This window comes from Strongylocentrotus purpuratus, unplaced genomic scaffold (genome assembly GCF_000002235.5).
Source record: "Strongylocentrotus purpuratus isolate Spur 01 unplaced genomic scaffold, Spur_5.0 spur5_scaffold_12, whole genome shotgun sequence".
Taxonomy (NCBI): Eukaryota; Metazoa; Echinodermata; class Echinoidea; order Camarodonta; family Strongylocentrotidae; genus Strongylocentrotus; species Strongylocentrotus purpuratus.
In genome coordinates, this window is record NW_022145597.1 from 24,483,683 (window position 1) to 24,501,785 (window position 18,103).

General features: G+C 39.8%; 1 protein-coding gene across 1 annotated transcript; it reads left to right on the forward strand.

Moving 5' to 3' along the window:
* Positions 1–327: 327 nt before the first annotated feature.
* Positions 328–15,486, forward strand: LOC115922721 (protein SpAN-like). The gene is made up of 11 exons (XM_030982201.1): positions 328–447; positions 829–1,096; positions 3,157–3,292; positions 4,392–4,470; positions 6,561–6,767; positions 8,229–8,481; positions 9,837–9,937; positions 10,273–11,416; positions 12,554–12,755; positions 13,007–13,366; positions 14,289–15,486. The coding sequence occupies exons 1-11, from the start codon at positions 361–363 to the stop codon at positions 14,407–14,409; spliced, it is 2,958 nt and encodes a 985-aa protein (XP_030838061.1). The 5' UTR covers positions 328–360; the 3' UTR covers positions 14,410–15,486.
* Positions 15,487–18,103: the final 2,617 nt, after the last annotated feature.

Genomic DNA, 18,103 nt, shown 5'->3' on the forward strand with positions numbered 1-18,103 from the left:
TCATTGAGGGGGCACTGCGTTCTTTCTTTCTTTTCCCTCTCCCTATCATTTCTCGCAAATCATTAGGGGCACTACCTTCTGCTACGCTAATTTAACACGATTATGGACAAACAGGGATGCACTGTTAATATTTGCAATGTGAATGTTTGGTCATGTAATTAAAATGCGTTCAAGTATTTACTTATTAAAGTTGGCAAATAATTTTTACGAAATGAAAATTGGAAGTAATTTATTCCAAAACAAGGATGACAAGTAGGCCTGTATTCGACAGGTATAATTTTGTATAAATAGACCAAGCACTAGGAATATAATCCCATAGCACTTCTTATTCACCTGAATATCTATCAGTTGAATACTAAGATGAAGAGAGCCTTTGCAACAAGCGTCTTGTTGACCTGTTTGGTTGCCGGGATACTCGGCAAGCCATTAACTAAGGAGTCAGAAAAGGTATCCATTGGGACACAGCTTCGTTTATAATTTAATGATTAAGATATACCTTAGATATATAAGAAAATGGAAATCATTTATCAACTGTTTTCTCGATTTTTGTTTCTGTAAAACATTTTCGTGTGACACGATTCCTTTTTCTGGTTAGTTTTTAGAATTTGTCAAGTTTTAGCCCATTCTGTCGATGATCAACGTCTGGCGCATAAAGTATTTTCAAACTATTTCAATGTTAAGCTAATGTCCATGGTACACGAAGCGTCATCTCTATTGCGTTATTATCTACCATAATCGAACAATCAACGCCGCAACGTTTAAAATTGTGTATTGGCTTAACGCGTTTACCTTTAACATTACAATGTTCTATGTTGCATCACGATCTAGGAACGTCCGAAGAGGAAGCTGGAATTCAACGGTCAAGTCGTTTACGTACCCGTTCAAGAGAAATTGGCTGACCCGTTCTCAAGCAAGATACCTGGTGATGAACAGAAGACGGATATGATCCTGAACGAAGAACAGATAGAATATATTCGGCAGGAGAAAGAGGAACACAAAGATGGACGAACCAAGAGGAAGGCCGTGAGGGATGTTTTGAAAAGATGGACCAAAGTCGGTGGGGACGTCATTGTGCCATACATCATGGATAGCCCAGGTAAGTTCGAGTTTCGACTAAGACACGTCTTAAACTAAACAACAACAACAACAACAACGACTAAACCATTTATTTTCCATTTCTTAATTCCAATCCAAGTAACCTATCCCTACTTATATGGGGCCATTGTCATACCCAAAGCCCATCACACACTATACGATTCAACTGCGATTCTATTTTCGAAAGAAAAGAAAAAAAAATCGCGATTACATTGTGGGATTTAAACATATCCGATCTTCAGGATAGAGGTTCATTGCGATAATACGACCAGCGCTCAAAATACACGGGGCGGTGGGTGATTCGCCCCCGTAAGCTCCATAATCGCCCCCGTCAGGTTGCTCACGGGGGCGATTGCAAAATTAAAAACCGCCCCCGTGGAATTATAAAATGAAGATTATCTTTTCTGATATAACTTTAACACAATATTGATTATCAATATTGAGTATAAATTGTCAAACCTTAAATCAATCAAATGGAACTTAGATGGCGCTATCTCTCCCACCTCTATGAATATTACCGATACAAACTATACTGCGCTGAAAGTACCGGTGGGCACGCTGACGCCCAATATCTGCTGGAGCTGGAGACGATCGCGCAAGGACTGAAACATGGAGAAGTTTTTCGTTGTGAAAAGTGTGAATCCTCTGAAATCTGGTTATTCTAAAAGACCAGCAAATAATGTAACTCGACCAGTAAATCAATATTGAGAAGAAGATCACCAATGAAAGATGTTGCAGGGACGGACTCGTTTAGGGGGTTTAACCCCCCCCCCCCCCTTGGGCTGCCAAGAGAAAATGTGACGTGATAGGAAAATGCTATCATGTGTCCAGACCTACACTAGTAGATGTCAGTAGATGCCAGGAAAACATCATTAACGGGGGTTCAAAATAGCAACAACAAAAATCGCCTCGCCGCTATGCGGCTCGTGGACGATGCTCCACATCGTATTTGGGTTACCCCCCCCCCCCTTACCAAAACGCTAGATCCGCCCCTGTGTTTTGGAAGGATATAGTAAAGACTAAAAGTAAAGAAATAATGTAAATAAGGTTGCTCCGAATAATAAGGAGGACATTATGTGCAGAACGGGAAGAAATGGAGAGAATGTCATCACGGGGATAAAAGTCAATAACAGCTATGTAACAAGTAAATTTCTATTAAGAGGGAAAATGCCGACTTAAATAAATGATAATGATAAAATACCAAGAAATTTAGGAGTTTCATGGGTACCAATTCAATGGAAATTTGTATTAAAAATAAGAGCCCCCGTCAGCACTAAAAGAGCCCCCGTGAGAAGGCTCACGGGGGCTCTTTTTTTTTTGGAAGAGCCCCCGTAGACAAAAAAAAATTAATTTGAGCCCTGAATACGACTGTTTAAAATTACAATCCTTGTGTGGAGTAAAGGACATTTAAGCGTCAAATCGTAGACAATCGAATGACAGGTCTGACGTCACTACGTGCCTGTGCCTGCAAGCTCAGTGTAGAAACAAATGCCTACCTTCCTCGTTTGCAGATGGACCCCCCCCCCCCAACAACAACAACAACAAAAACAGGGGGAAAACGAGGAAAAAACGAGAAAAGAAATATTTTCTAGCTCACAATTTTCGAAACGATCGCAACTAATGTAACTAATCTAAGCGATTTCAATGGCCTTGCGATTCACGTTTTGAAATGTGTGAACAGAACAATCACATATTACGTAATCCTAACATGATTGGTAGGGGGTATGCAATGTCTTCTAGAGTTGATTTCTCGAAAGTCTTTGCAACCTCAAAACACTATTGATCTAACGTGAGAAGTAATACGCAAGATTCGGCAGCACAATCAATTTTGGACACCCCCCCCCCCAATCCGGCCCTCCTCCCCCTATGTATCAGGAATATATAACATTGCCTTCACCTGATGATTTTTGTTTTGTGAAACTAAAAATTATTAATAACAATTTTGTATGCAGACATTCATTGTGCATTAGCGACTTTTTAGATGATTATGATATTGTATCACATTTTCAACTCAAATCATAAATTCTTTGCATATTTCGTTTATCATGATACTCGATATAGCTGATGATATACCATATATCTACGCAGCAATGGATCATTGGTCGACTAAGACATGTGTGAAGTTTGAAACTTACTCTTCGGATCGTTCCTCAACACTGGGTCACAACCAGTGGCTTCGTTTCCATAAGGCGGATGGGTAAGAAGCGATATTTGCTTTTCTCTCACTAAACTGAACATAAGGGTGTCGATGGAAGATGGGAAGGGACGGGTCGACAAGGATTTCTTATTATATTCGGCATCAACAATTTATTGTTTGTTGGTGTGTCCGTGTGTATGTGATTGAATGAGGGTGGATGTATGTTTGTTTTGAATAGTATTACAATATTTGTTATTATCATTTGCTTCTTTGTTTATTTTTGTACAGGGCCCCGTTTTCATAAGCTTTGCTTATGTTGGGGTCCTTCAGATTTCGCTGTTCATTTATTACGTATTGTTTACTTTGAATTTTAATGGAAAATAAATGAAATGAATAGAATTTAATTGGTTTTTGATTGTTTGAAAGTGTGTCACATGATAAAAAAATTAATACATTATTTTCCCGAGCCGTTAATATAACCTCAACTTAGTACTATTTACGGCTGGACGATTTTTCTTTTTTTATACATTTTATTAAAATTGTAGAATGTTTACATGTTTTTTTTTTTTTTTTTTTTTTTTTTTTAATCAACTAATTTTTTTTGTTGAAAATTTTGTTGAAGCAGGATATAAAACAAATATACCCTGCCTTCTTTCCGAGCTCCTGGTTGAAACTTTCAAGACAGTATATATTTGTATACTTTATCCATCATTTCAATTTAGTCGGCAAATGTCTAGGGTTTTTTGGCAAATAAAGTGATTGTACCCTCGTCAGCACTCGACAGTTTGAAGAAAAAAGAAGAAAATTAACATATATGTTTTGCTTGTTGGCACTGATTTTCTTCAACTTTGATTTGATTTGATTTGATGTTTATTAATTCCATTATATCAACCTATTTTACATTAACAAGCATAAGCTAGTCCGAGAAAATTCATGCAGTGCTTATGGTAGATTTAATTTGTCAATAGATCTTTTTTTTTTTTAATCGGTGCTTTTCCTTCATGTCTTTATAATAAAAACAAGAAATCAACTCCGAAAAAATGGAGCATTCTCCCAAAGGTAATTATCAAAGATTAAACAGACATTTTTTGGTTAAATTTTGGGAAAATATCAGACTTTTGACGACCTGTCCGAAATTAATACATTTCTTCAATTTCAGGTGCTCGTCATACGTCGGTAGGCAACCTACAAGCAAAATGCAACCACAGCCTATAACACTTGGAACTGGGTGTTTAGAAGTAACTTAAGCTATGGTCACATTACCTAATATAGCCTGCTCGGCGGTTGGGCGGCGAGTTTTGAGCCAATTTCGCCCAGGCACCTAGCGAAGGCCGCCCGGGCACCGCTTGCTTTTAGGGCATCGCTCGGTCGCTGCTGAAGTTTTAGCGCGGAGTTATAATTCGGGCGGCGCCTGCTCACTTTCACTCGATGGCCTTTCACATGCCCGGGCGGCGAAATTTTTATTCCCAAACAGGTTTGCAATTTCTTATATTTCCGTTCTTCTCAATGGCTGATATGTTCTACGTCATTAGCAGCTTGGAAAGAGGTCACAAACAATTACACTTTGATTTTGTATTGCTTTGCCTCACTATTTATAAAGGCAAAAAAAACTGAATAAACTGAGACTTGAACCCACAACTCTAAGGTTGTAATACGCTGACCTTAATAATAATAATAATAATAATAGCTAGTTCTTATATAGCGCTTTTCAAGACCAGAGGCCCTCTCAAAGCGCTTTACAGATATATATATATTATTACCGATTGAGCCAACGATGGGTTGATGAAAATGATTCTGCGTGATTTAGCATTGGCAAACCTGCATTGGCAAACCTGTTTGGGAAGAAAAAAATTAGCGCCCGGGCGGTCGCCGTCCGGACACCGACCTAATCGAGCGTTCGCCGTCGAGCGATTTAAGTAAAAAATCGAAGCCGCTAGTTCAAAGGCTGCCGACCGATTTTGGACTCGCCGCCCAGTGACGGACTGATCTCCCAGCTGCAACCGGGCGGCGACCGGGCGGCGACTGCTCGACAGCCTTTGACCTAGCATCTTCGATTTTTGACCTAAATCGCTCGACGGTGAACGCTCGATTAGGTCGGCTTGGTGGCCCGGCAAAATTGGCTAAAAACTCGCCGCTTGGCCGCCGAGCAGGCTACTTTTTGGTAATGTGACCATAGCATTAGACCAAAAATCAAAGCCGCTAGGGCAAAGGCTGTCGAGCAGTCGCCGCCCGGTCGCCGCCCGGACGCCCCTGGGAGATCAGTCGGTCACTGGACCGCGAGTTCAAAATCGGTCAGCAACCTTTGACTTAGCGGCTTTGATATTTTACTTAAATCGCTCGACGGCGAACGTTCGATAAGGTCGGTGTCCGGGCGGTGAACGCCCGGGCACCGAGCGTATTTTGGCGCCCCGCCGATCGCCGGCCAGCTGCCGGGCAATTTCCTTATAATTAGCCGGTGGCCGGTGGGAGACCGCTCGGGTATCGGTGGGTCATCGATCGGTCACTGCCGGGGCGCCGCCCGGAGAAGCTCTCCGATTTCGCCCAGTTTTGACCCAAAATCGACTGGCGACCGACGGGAAATCGACAGGGCACTGCCCAGGCATCGCTGCGGCTCTACAGCCTGCTCGACTTCTCCAAAAAATCGTTTGGCGATGCCTAAATTCCAGCGGCGACCGAGCAGGCTACTAATCCGTTGGTCGCTGCTCTGATTTGTGACCATAGCTTTACATGGAAAGACGAATACCGTGCTTACATGGGATTGTTTGGATATGCATGGAGGTATACCCTAGTTACACCAAGGAGAATCTCTTTGGTTACACCAACGAGACAGGCACAAGACCCACAACAGGCCGACTATTCAAAGGATAACAAGTCATTTTCTTGAATGGTCAAAAATCGGTCGGTTTGGCGGTTTAACTGGGGTATGCTTCCTATTTTCATATTAGATAAATAACATATTACTAGAGCAAATACTGTAACTTAAGGGGGGTTAGCCGGTGGGCTCGAGGATTGCAACCAAAATAAGTGGGACAATGATGGTTTTGCTCCCTTATTCAAACTCAAGAGATGAAGCGGTTGAAAGGTTGTAAATAGAAGACCATAGGAACGAAACATCTGTATAAAGCGAGGGGGGGGTGGGTCAGGGGCTACTTCAAGTTTCGATGTATTTAATTTCCCTTCAGATTAAAACAAAAAATCTGCCTCAAACTCTCAGTAAAATTAGCATCTAATCAGAAAGATACCGGTACAAAATAATGAAATGCTGTCCGTTATGCGGTATCATTGAACTTGAAGACGCTTAAAGACATTATTTTGCACTTGTTTTCAGTTAGGAACCATAGCTCATGAGATCGGGCACTCAATGGGATTCGAACATGAGCAGTCGAGACCAGACCGCGACGACCATGTCGAAGTTTTTTTGACCAACGTCGAGGCAGATCAACAACACAATTTTGAGAAGGAGTCACTTGAAGACGTTATGGCTAGCGAAGTAGTCAAATATGATCTCAAATCTGTCATGCATTACGGACCATACGTAAGTATATAGTCTCCGGATATTTTCATGCATTAAACAAAAATCTCCATCCTTTTATTCGACAAAAGAATGATTTTGTTAATATAAACAGTTTTTGAATAATTTGTTTATATCAGTGACGTTCGAAAAAAACTTATTTCTAGGTTACCTAGAAGTGCATATCCAGATGGCCAAGAAGAACAATAGCTCGTAAGAACGTTTCGTGAAGCTTCAATTTCTTTGAGTTTTGGCAAGACTGAAAGACTGTCATAGACCATCGGTCGACTGGCCGGATTTCCTAATAGTAGAATACTGCTGCAATCCGAGGCACCTCTGAAAACCAAGAAGATTCGAGGCGAGCATCGACGTTATATACCTACTGTATATACCATTATATACCTACTGTATAGTCTACTATGTAAAGGGGCCCCGTTCGCAAGCTGTGCTTCACTGGGGTCCCAAACCTATTATTCTTGTGTTCTTTGCTGTTATATCTTGTACCATTGTTTATGTTTGATTTGGTTTGAATAAACTTGATTTTGAACTTGAACTTTCCTTGGTAAAATCCAATCCACTGCCCTTGTATTGGAGCCTGCAAGCGGGTAATATGGGGCCCTAAGGGGTGGGGGTACTGAGCATACTTTGGTGTGTCTGTTACTTCGGGAGGCCTCATGAGGGCATCGTCAAAGATGAACAAGAGAACAAAGATATCGAGTGGGGGAACAATGGGGAAGGATGCATATTAGGAAGTGGTCCTTTTTTTTATATATTGACCTCCCACTTTCTCTTTCTCTCCTCATCTCTCTTTCTTTGATTTGTTTGGTTTTTTGTTTATTTCACTAATCAATTGGGGACATAATTTGTACGGGGACCTAGGAGTGAGGGTGCTAAAGAAGATTCACTTCCCATCAATAAGTAGGTGATATAGGGGGCTGCAGCTTAAAGAGAAAGGGCACCTTAAAGGCGTGATAATGTGTCCACCTTTTCGCATGCTTGTCAGTATTATAAAAGAAAAAGGCATCCTTCAACACCTCAATGAAAGAGTCGCTTCAAGATAGCCTATATGCCCTTTTCCAACAGCACTGGTGAATTCCGCCTACTAATGATATATTTGGTAAATTATTATATCTATCCGGACTGGATAAATATAGCGTAGTCCCATATACAACTTTCTGTTTACAGTGCTTGTAACTTTACCAAGACTGGGCCAAATTTCTTATCATTTTGATCGTTCCAGAACCTTGCAGTACACACCAATACTTGCTAGATGACCAACCTTTTCTGATCGATTCCACAAGTTTCTTTCACAATGCATTCGCATGACAAGAACTGTTCTATACTTTTAAAATGGGCAGTACAACTTGAAATCAAAATGTAAATCTTCGTTTTCATCTTCTTTTAAAATACACCTGTATTGGTACATTCAAAATATCTCAAGGACTTTACTCCGGGTTAATATCAATTATTTATATCGCCACACAGGGATTCGCCATCAATAAAAACATGCCGACGTTGGTAACAAAGCGACCATTCGACATGCAGTATATCGGTCAAAGGTCTGGTCTCAGTTTCTACGATGTCAAATTAGCGAACTATATCTACAACTGTAATTCTACTTGTGACCCCCTTCTTGACTGCGCCAACGGAGGCTTTGTAGACAAAACATGCACATGTCAATGCCCCCTTGCTTGGACGGGGGCGCTCTGCAACGAAAAATCAAATGTACCCGAAACAGGTGAGTTGCGTAATACTATTTAGTAGTAAGCTGGGTACAGTTTCGCCTTTTGCCGAGGGGGAGGGGGGGGGGGGGGGGAGGGGCGGTGACGCATATTACCCGTATTTCAAATCTCAGTTGTCTAAATTTGGCAACAACAATAACAATACAGATGACAATAACAGAAACAACAACAAAATGATTTATCAAAGCGGGTGTTATTTTCTCATCTTATAATTAAATAAGCCAAAATTATGTATTTAGGAAAGACATTTAGGCACCTATATGCCTGATTTTGGAATTAAAACAAAAGAACAAAAACTGAACACCAGCCTTCTTGCCTCATAATTACCTTCAATATGTTGCTCGGTCCAGCAATATTACAAAAGAATACCGTTGTGGGCCACCGAATATTACATACCCATGCTTCACCTGCATGGTGGTGGAATATTTTCACAATAATCTCCCCATTCATGGATAAGTTTTATACTTCATTATTCTTGTTTGATGTAATAATGATTTTGTTTGTTTTAATTCAAAGTGATGACAGATAATTCGAGCGAGCGAATCGAACTAGTAGATATTGATGCTTTTATTCACATCAGCAGACATTGATACAGGATTATGAATCCACTTAATTGTAAAATAAAGAGAACTGATCATGTTATTATAGTCTTTAAAACAAATCATAAGTCGATGAACAGAAATATGTTCCTGCGACAATTATTTCCGGGTTTATTGACAGGTTTAGAGTAAGGTTTACAGTGTTGGATCCAAGGTTGACGTAAAAAATTCGGGTAGTTTAGGAAATTGACGCGGATCATGTCGTCCAAACTATTAGACTTCATCATATACTCACTTAAGAAATCCAGCCATTTGATTGGTCGAAATTGGAGTCGTGATTTTAGCCATTTCCGTAAAGGAACGAAAATGCCCGAACCGGTCAATAGTCCAAAAGTGAGATCCCTCAAAATTCCGGTTACCATGCAAACAATTACATTTTGCTGCGATACCCATTGGTTTACGTGTTAAAATGTTCTTTGAGCGAGCGCGGACACCATACAGTGCTTTTTGTCTGCGATTCCCAACTGATCGAAAATTTCAGTCATTTTTCCAGCAAAGATAAATAGACAGTTTCACAGATTTTCCGTAATGTTAATTAACCAATCTTTTCGAGAACTTGCACTTCTTGCCATGACCCAGAGGGGCGCCGCCCACCCATGAGCCATTATTCTTTTCTATAAAATTGTATTAATCAAACCCCGACCATGATGCGTCATATTATATAATGTCAACTTAACATTCTCTTTCTCTCTGCTCGTTCGAAAAGGAATATACTGTTTTTATTTTTCTCTCTCCTTCTCTCTCTCTCAAAGTTACTGAGATCACCAGAACTGAGCCATCTGGGGAGATCACATCCCCTGGCTATGAATCGGGACAGTACTCCATAAACTCAGCCAGCATGATTTATATCGTTGTGAGTTAAACTATCTCTGCTTTCTTCCTGCCCACCAAACCGACTCTAAACCGTCTCCAAACTGACCGATTCCTGGCCATTTGTAAGAATGTAATATTTTGCGTGGTCTGTTGTCTATTATGCAGATGGTAGAATAATTATTAAGAAAAGAGGCACTTTATGCAGATCACGGTAGAGTATAACATGTATTTAGGAGTTATAATTTCCACTCTAACTTCACACACTTCTAACACAAAAATTATCCTGAAGGAATTAAGCATATTTACTGTTTATGTGGCAACACTGGAAATATTACGACTAAATTGTTAAAGCTAGCCTTGTCTTTAATTTCAAAGGGCCAACCTGGAGCTACGATTACATTAACGTTTGACGCATTCGATATGGAAGATCCAGGCAGTCTCGGGTGTTGGGACTACGTTCAGGTCAACAAGGATGACCCGCGATACGGAGGCGAGAAGTCTTGTGGAAACCAAATACCAGCCCCAATCGTAGCAAAAGATAACATTATGATCTTGTTCTACTCCGACGAAACATATACCGGCAAGGGATTCAGGGCCAATTTTACCATTGATCAACCACTAACCGAAGCACCTGTCGTAACTACCAGAGCACCAACCACACCTGTAGTAACTACCGCAGCACCAACCACATCTGTAGTAACTACCGCAGCACCAACCACACCTGTCGTAACTACCAAAGCACCAACCACACCTGTAGTAACTACCAAAGCACCAACCACACCTGTCGTAACTACCAAAGCACCAGCCACACCTGTCGTGACTACCAAAGCACCAACCACACCTGTCGTAACTACCGCAGCACCAACCACACCTGTAGTAACTACCAAAGCACCTACCACACCTGTCGTGACTACCGAAGCACCAACCACACCTGTAGTAACTACCAAAGCACCTACCACACCTGTCGTGACTACCGAAGCACCAACCACACCTGTAGTAACTACCAACGCACCATGTACCACACCTGTCGTAACTACCAAAGCACCAACCACACCTGCAGTAACTACCAAGGCACAAACCACACCTGTAGTAACTACCAAAGCACCAACCACACCTGTCGTAACTACCAAAGCACCAACCACCCCTGCAGTAACTACCAAGGCACAAACCACACCTGTAGTAACTACCAAAGCACCAACCACACCTGTCGTAACTACCAAAGCACCAACCACACCTGTCGCAACTACCAAAGCACCAACCACACCTGTAGTAACTACCAAAGCACCAACCACACCTGTAGTAACTACCAAAGCACCAACCACACCTGTCGTAACTACCAAAGCACCAACCACACCTGCAGTAACTACCAAGGCACAAACCACACCTGTAGTAACTACCAAAGCACCAACCACACCTGTCGTAACTACCAAAGCACCAACCACACCTGTAGTAACTACCAAAGCACCAACCACACCTGTCGTAACTACCAATGCACCAACCGAAGCACCAACAACTGAAGGTATACCAAAGACTTCTTGTTCTCTTTTTATCATGGAAGCTGAAACTTGTCAATTGTATAGAGTATAATAGGTACACCCTCTTAGACCGGTCAGATATGACGCGGTAAACCGTCGGGAAAAACGAAGGAAAAAACGCCACATTTAAAAAAAAATGAATGGCAACTGCGAGCAACAAACGTGACAAAATTGTCCTACGCGTATTCACTGAGCTCTGTGCTAAAAAAAAGAGGAAATTTGAAGCTTATTACACTATTGCACGCCATTATGATTTTTTTTTAATTGCCGCGATTTCCGCTGCATATCTGAACGAGGCTTCAAAATTCTAGATACTGGATTATCTTCCTTTTTATGAATTGCTTCCTGGGCTTTCCAAAATGGTCTTTAAAATGTAAATCCTGAAATACAAGTACATGTACTCTTTATAGAGTGCTTGAGCCCAGGAATGTGTCGGTACAACAATTCTCAAATTACATAATGGGGGAATGCCTGTGCCAAACAAACCATGTGTACCACTAGATTGCTGACAAAATCGTTGCTTTCTGAACATTTATTTAAATATTTGATCAGGTAATCCAAAATAGAGAATGGAGCACACTAATAATATGTGTGAGTTTGAAATCGAATGACAAGGAATAATTATATTCACACTGCTAAACCGACAGATTATTAGCCAATCGGGATAAGGTAATTTTGTGTTTGGTGTGTTGTCGGTGTGATTATTATATACGTGTGTTCATATATATATTTATATACAAATGTGAAGCATGTTATTGACATCATCATCATTATCGTTATTATTATTATTATCTTTATTATCATTTGTATTGTTATTATTATTATTATTGTTCTTGTTGTTGTTGTTATCATTTATATGGAAATATTTGAGGGTGTCTTTTTACAAGGGGTGGGGCGGTTGGGCAATTCGACACTAAATGTATTCCCATACATCCACAGCCCTGTCTTAATAAACATTTACGATTAATCGTAAGTCATTCAATCAATCGTAAACTTTCACAAACAATTTTCTCTTTAGTACAGAGCAGCGATCGGTTTGAATCACATGCAATTGTTTATAAGGCGAGGCACAGAAGTACATTTATAAAATTACCATTGTTCATTTTCATTTCCCCCCTCAGCGCCACTGAGTACCTTAACATCCCCAAACTACCCGAATGCTTACAATGCCCGGGAAAATAAAGTCTACCGCTTTACTGCTGCTGTAGGCAAAAAGATTTATCTAAAGATCGATGACATGGACATTCAGGAGGGCAGTAATGGATGTGACGATGACTACCTACTCGTCGATCTCGGAGATACTGACGAGGTTTTGAAAACACGGTAAATAAATCAATTTTAAATGCATTAAAGAATAATGATTGTCTTGCAAATGTTAGTCTAATTTGATCCGAGTCGGTTGGATTTTCTAGATATTAAAAAAAAAAACATAATATGCAATATTTTATCAAAATGTAAAATCACTTCCCTTCCTCTCCTAAATATATAATAATGATATAATGGCAAAGTTGAATTGAGAGGGGCCTTATGCCATGATATAACGTATGACATCGTATTTTGGTGGTATATTTCAGACTGTGTGGAACCGGGACTAATGTTGGTCCATTCGAATCCGTGTCGAACACAATAAAGCTGACATTCATCACCGATGGATCCGAAGAGAGGAAAGGCTTCAAGGTATCCTACAAAATTATCACAGAATACACATGCGGTGAGACCTTCGGTGGGGAGTCCGGTATAGTCAAGTCCCTCAACTACCCCATACACTACCCCAAACAGATACTCTGCGATTACATCATTCAGGTAGAACCAGGAAAGGTCATTGAGTTGACATTCAAGGATATTGACGTTCAACAAGGAGCTTATGCTTGCCAGTATGACTGCCTGAAAGTGATTCAACTGGACCAAAATGACCAGGAAGAGACTCTATTGAGGTATGTAACTTACGTACAAACAAACATACTAACGTAGCTAGCTGAATATGTAACGAACGAGCTGTAACTAACTAAACGAATTAGCTATCTAACGCTTACCACTCGGACAACTACTCCCACCCCTCCCTCTCGGACACTAACCACTCGGACAACTAATCCCACCCCTCTCTCTCGGACAATTACCACTCGGACAACTACTCCCACCCCTCCCTCTCTCTAGAACACTAACCACTCGGACGACTACTCCCTCCCCTCCCTACCGGACACTAACTAGTCGGACAACTACTCCCACTTCTCCCTCTCGGACACTAACAAGTCGGACAACTACTCCCACCCCTCCCTCCCTCTCGGACACTAACCACTAGGACAACTACTCCTACCCCTCCTTCTCGGACACTACCTACTCGGACAACCTCCCCCCCCCCCCCCCCCCCCCCCCCCATCTCCCTCCGTCTCGGACACTATAACCACTCGATTCCAAACTGACCAATTTTATGCCATTGCTAATGTAATTGTTGGTTCGGTCTGTTGTCGATCACCGGGTTTTATCAAGCCCTATTTTTTCCCCTTCAAATCGGAATCATTTTTCGTTGTTGAAACACCCTCCAGGTATCGGTTTCGTTCGTATGACTGGGATATGAATTTACCAGAAGTCTTGAGATCAATCCAGATAGATCCGGATCAATTGCAACTTTATATATTTTTTTTATTCAAGACCCATATTCTCATCCTTTGATTGGTGCCATGATAGTCATAAATAATCACTGTCAACTGATCGAGAACTATAATGGACGGAAATTTCACACTGGAGCGCTTAATTGATTAACAGATTTATACATCATAAAAATTGTGATTGAATTTCGGTAAGGAGATCCACAAAGCAGTACACTCTAATTTGTATTATTCTATATTGATGATGCAGCCTGGACGGGACGTCTCCACCATCCCCAATTGTGTCTCGGACCAACCAGCTCACTCTTCGCTTATCATCTGATGCGTATGGTGGAGGCAAAGGTTTCCAGGTTTCATATCTTGCTATCTAATTCCTCAGTCACATCTTTAACTCGACTCCAAACTGACTCTAAACCGACCGGTTTTTACTCCATCATTATGACCATGCGGTCGGTCTGTTCTCGGTGTGGAGTCGGTCTCGCTGGTGTGACTATAGGTATTCATAATTTCTTCTTAACTGTTTCATTATTAATTGTTTAAGCTAAATTATATTTGAAATTCTATTCTATACTACCTTTTGAGGGCATTTAGATATTTTAGAAGAAGATTATATTGCTAATTTAAAGGGATTAATCCTTCATTATAACATTACTCTGAGTGGAAGAGGAAACAAAGTATTGAACAAAATGACCCCAAAAATATATTTAAAAAGAAGCTTTAAATCTTTTTAAAAGTCAAGGACAAATTATTATCATGAAGAAACTCCGAGCGGAAATTCAGCCACATTTGATATCATAAACGGAGACCAATCCTCAGATTTATTGTGTAAATCATTTTCAAATTTATTTAAATATCCCAATGCTAAATTCGTGATGGAACACATATATTTGACATGGTGTTTTGAAGATAACAGATTGTTATACCCTCTTATGTAAAATATATTCACTCTATCATAAACCTAAGAATGATAATAATGTTGTAGTAGTTCTATATAAATAGATAAATAATGTCGGGTTATCCTTAAATGACGTCACATACGCCCGCGTTGCCAAATGGGAGATCCTATAGTGCTCATTAGATACAAACAATTACTTTCGACTGTCTTATCTCAAACATGTTTTTTCCTGGAATTTAATTCCTCTTCAATATTTTACGTCGTAAGATAGTATTGTGTCCTCTATACACTTTAAACCATGACACATTGTAAATTTTACCCCAGAGTGGGCAGATTAAAAATTAACCGACAAAATTGCATGTTCCCTTTTATTTTTACCCAATATTGGCTATTATTTAGAGTGTGTATTCATTTCCTGTTTAATTATCTATTTGTCGTACTTAGTTTCTATCATAAGTAGTCATGTGATTTACTTGTTAGTGAATTAATTTAAAGGTCATCAGAATCAATGTAATAATAGGGAGTATTGAATAAATAGTAATTTAATAGAAAATATCTTTTGTCTATTGGTATTCATTCGTCTGCTGTTTGGACATTTTTCCATGTATGGCTTGCGTTTTGCTCAGAATACAGTTCGTTTGTTCATGCAGGGACATGGAAACCAATTTTCTACCATATTCACATTATCCTCAGTCGATAAGAGCAGCATTCTAAATGGTGAAAAGAGTAATCTTTACAATAACTTTACTTTTTATGTACATGCCCTCTCAAATAATTGCCTCGATTTTCGTCGGTTCGAATTAGTGTTCCAAATAGGGCTAAAATGTCGATCATTGTTAAAACTCGTTATCCGTTTTGTTCACTATTCTTCAGCGGCGGAGATTATTTTTCTCTTTGATCTACGTTATGGTGATAGAAATTATTCCAATGCAGCTATCAAATTTAGTCTTTGAGATTTTAGTATTCATTGTTGTTTGAAATAACAATGCCTGCATGTAGAAGCATAAGGTCATGCCTATATTGAATATGTAGGGCGGAACCAACACCAACATTTATACAATATTTAGATGAATAACAACATTAACAAAGATTTAGAAATGCGGTTTTAAAGAATAGTCTAGAATGAAAAGGAATTATAATTTTATATCAGTTATTATTCACAGGCGCGGTTCGAGATTTTGTCTTTGTTTGTGTGCATGTGTGTGTGTGTGCGTGTGTGTGTGTGTGTGTGTGTGTGTAGGTTGGCCTCAGGGTACGTGTGTGCGTGATGGTGTGCGTGCGTGTGTGTATGGATGTTACTTAATTATGCCCGATAGTTATCAGTATGTAATGATTCGACTTGAAGCAACCAAACTTAAGCCAGTGGAGCATGCTGTGTTTGAGCAAAGTAAGGAGAAATTGTGTAAATAGGCCGAATAGAAATCAACATGCGGAAGGAAGGTGAAAAGGTGAAGGACTAGAGAAAACAAGGCAGTTTATTTCAAGATCAACAGTGGGGAAGCTGACAGAGAAAATTATTCAACTATAAAGAGTTTTACAACTTGATATAGATTTTTCTAGCAAATGGACTTATATTAATCATGCTAATCACAAAAGCGGAAGAACCGTGGAGAATGGTGAAATAAGCATGAGTGTATGGAAAAAGGAAAAAATAAAGCACAAAAAAAAAGAAAACAGATCAAAATTGTAATGAGTCCAACTTCCATATAAATCATAGTGGGAAAATGAACAACAATAGCAACAACAACAAAAATCAGGAGACAAGTAATTTATGAATTTTTCATGTATCTGCTTTATTTTTTTAACTCTGGCTGGTTATATTGGTAGCTCCGCCACTTAATACTTATGAGCGCACTGAACGTCTTGAGCATTTCTGCGAAACGAATATGGTTCAAACACTTCAGGCTCAGCTATTTCATATTATATTTCAGTATTGAGGGCATCTTAAGAATGAAAAAAAGCTCAAAAGTAATGGTTACCTTTCCACGAACTCACCGTTCGTCCAAAGACACGTGACCAATATACAGGTATACTCTGATTATTGTTAGTCAGCAAACACAGACCCCAATTTGACATTTAAACACACTTCAGGGAAGTCTTGAGCGGAGCCTTGCTCTGGTAGTTCTGGTGCTTTATAACCATTTGGTCTACAACTCGACTAGTTCGTCTACTACCCAATGGGGCTCTTTCCATATGGTCTACACCCAGCAAGTCTACTATCCACATGGTCCAATAATCATTTCGTATACATATCATTTGGTATAATGACTTGATGATTATCATTATTTATGATTAAATGATTATTAGACCACAATGGATAGTAGACAAAACGGGCATTAGGCAAACTGGGAATTAGACCGACTGGCAATTACAGCAAACAAGTGGTAGACCAAATGTGTAGTAGACTTATTGGAGATTAGACCAAATGAAATTTGGACCAACTGACTATTAGCCTAAATGGTCATTAGACCTAATGATAAGTAGACGAAATGATTATGAGACCAAGTGGATAGTAGGCAGGCTGGGTGTATATCATAACGGGGATATATATAATATTAATTGGCTAGTGGACGAACTGGTTTTAGACCAAACGGCAATTCACCTCTCTCGCCATGTCAATAGCAGAGTCGGCATGGTCTCTTGGTTCAAACATTCTGCTACACTCTACTGCCAACCAACATATTGAATGTCGATATCATGTTCATCCTCATTCGGTTGACATCAATTTCAATTTTGCGGTCATCATATTTCTCCTCGCTTTTATTCACGTCATTCGAAAACCACTTGAAACAATAAATTATTTCAAAAGAAATCGATTACTTTATGAAAGCGTTGACAAATAGGTTTAGGAATGCCAATGGATACAGAATCAATACAGCCCTTTTGTGCTCATTTATTGGTAAATTGTTATTTTTATGTCATAGTGGTGCACATCTGTCTTTACGAGTTTATTTTGCATCTAACGCGATGTATTTAAAACACTTGTACTCACACATTACTAGTTACTATTTTCAGTGCATTTCAAGTCCTCTCTCTTTTTTTCTCTCTCTCTCTTTCTCTCTTTCTCGCTTTCTCTCTTTCTCTCTTTCTCTCTCACTCTCTCTTTCTCTCTCTCTCTCGCTATCTCTCTCTCTCTCTCTCTTTTTCTCACTCTCTCGCTCTCTCTAACT

Coding starts and splice junctions, on each gene's coding strand:
- LOC115922721 (XM_030982201.1), top strand. CDS start 361: ATGAAGAGAGCCTTTGCAACAAGCGTCTTGTTGACCTGTTTGGTTGCC. Junction 3,293..4,391: donor CGTTTCCATAAGGCGGATGG/GTAAGAAGCGAT, acceptor CTTCAATTTCAG/GTGCTCGTCATACGTCGGTA. Junction 11,417..12,553: donor CGAAGCACCAACAACTGAAG/GTATACCAAAGA, acceptor TTCCCCCCTCAG/CGCCACTGAGTACCTTAACA.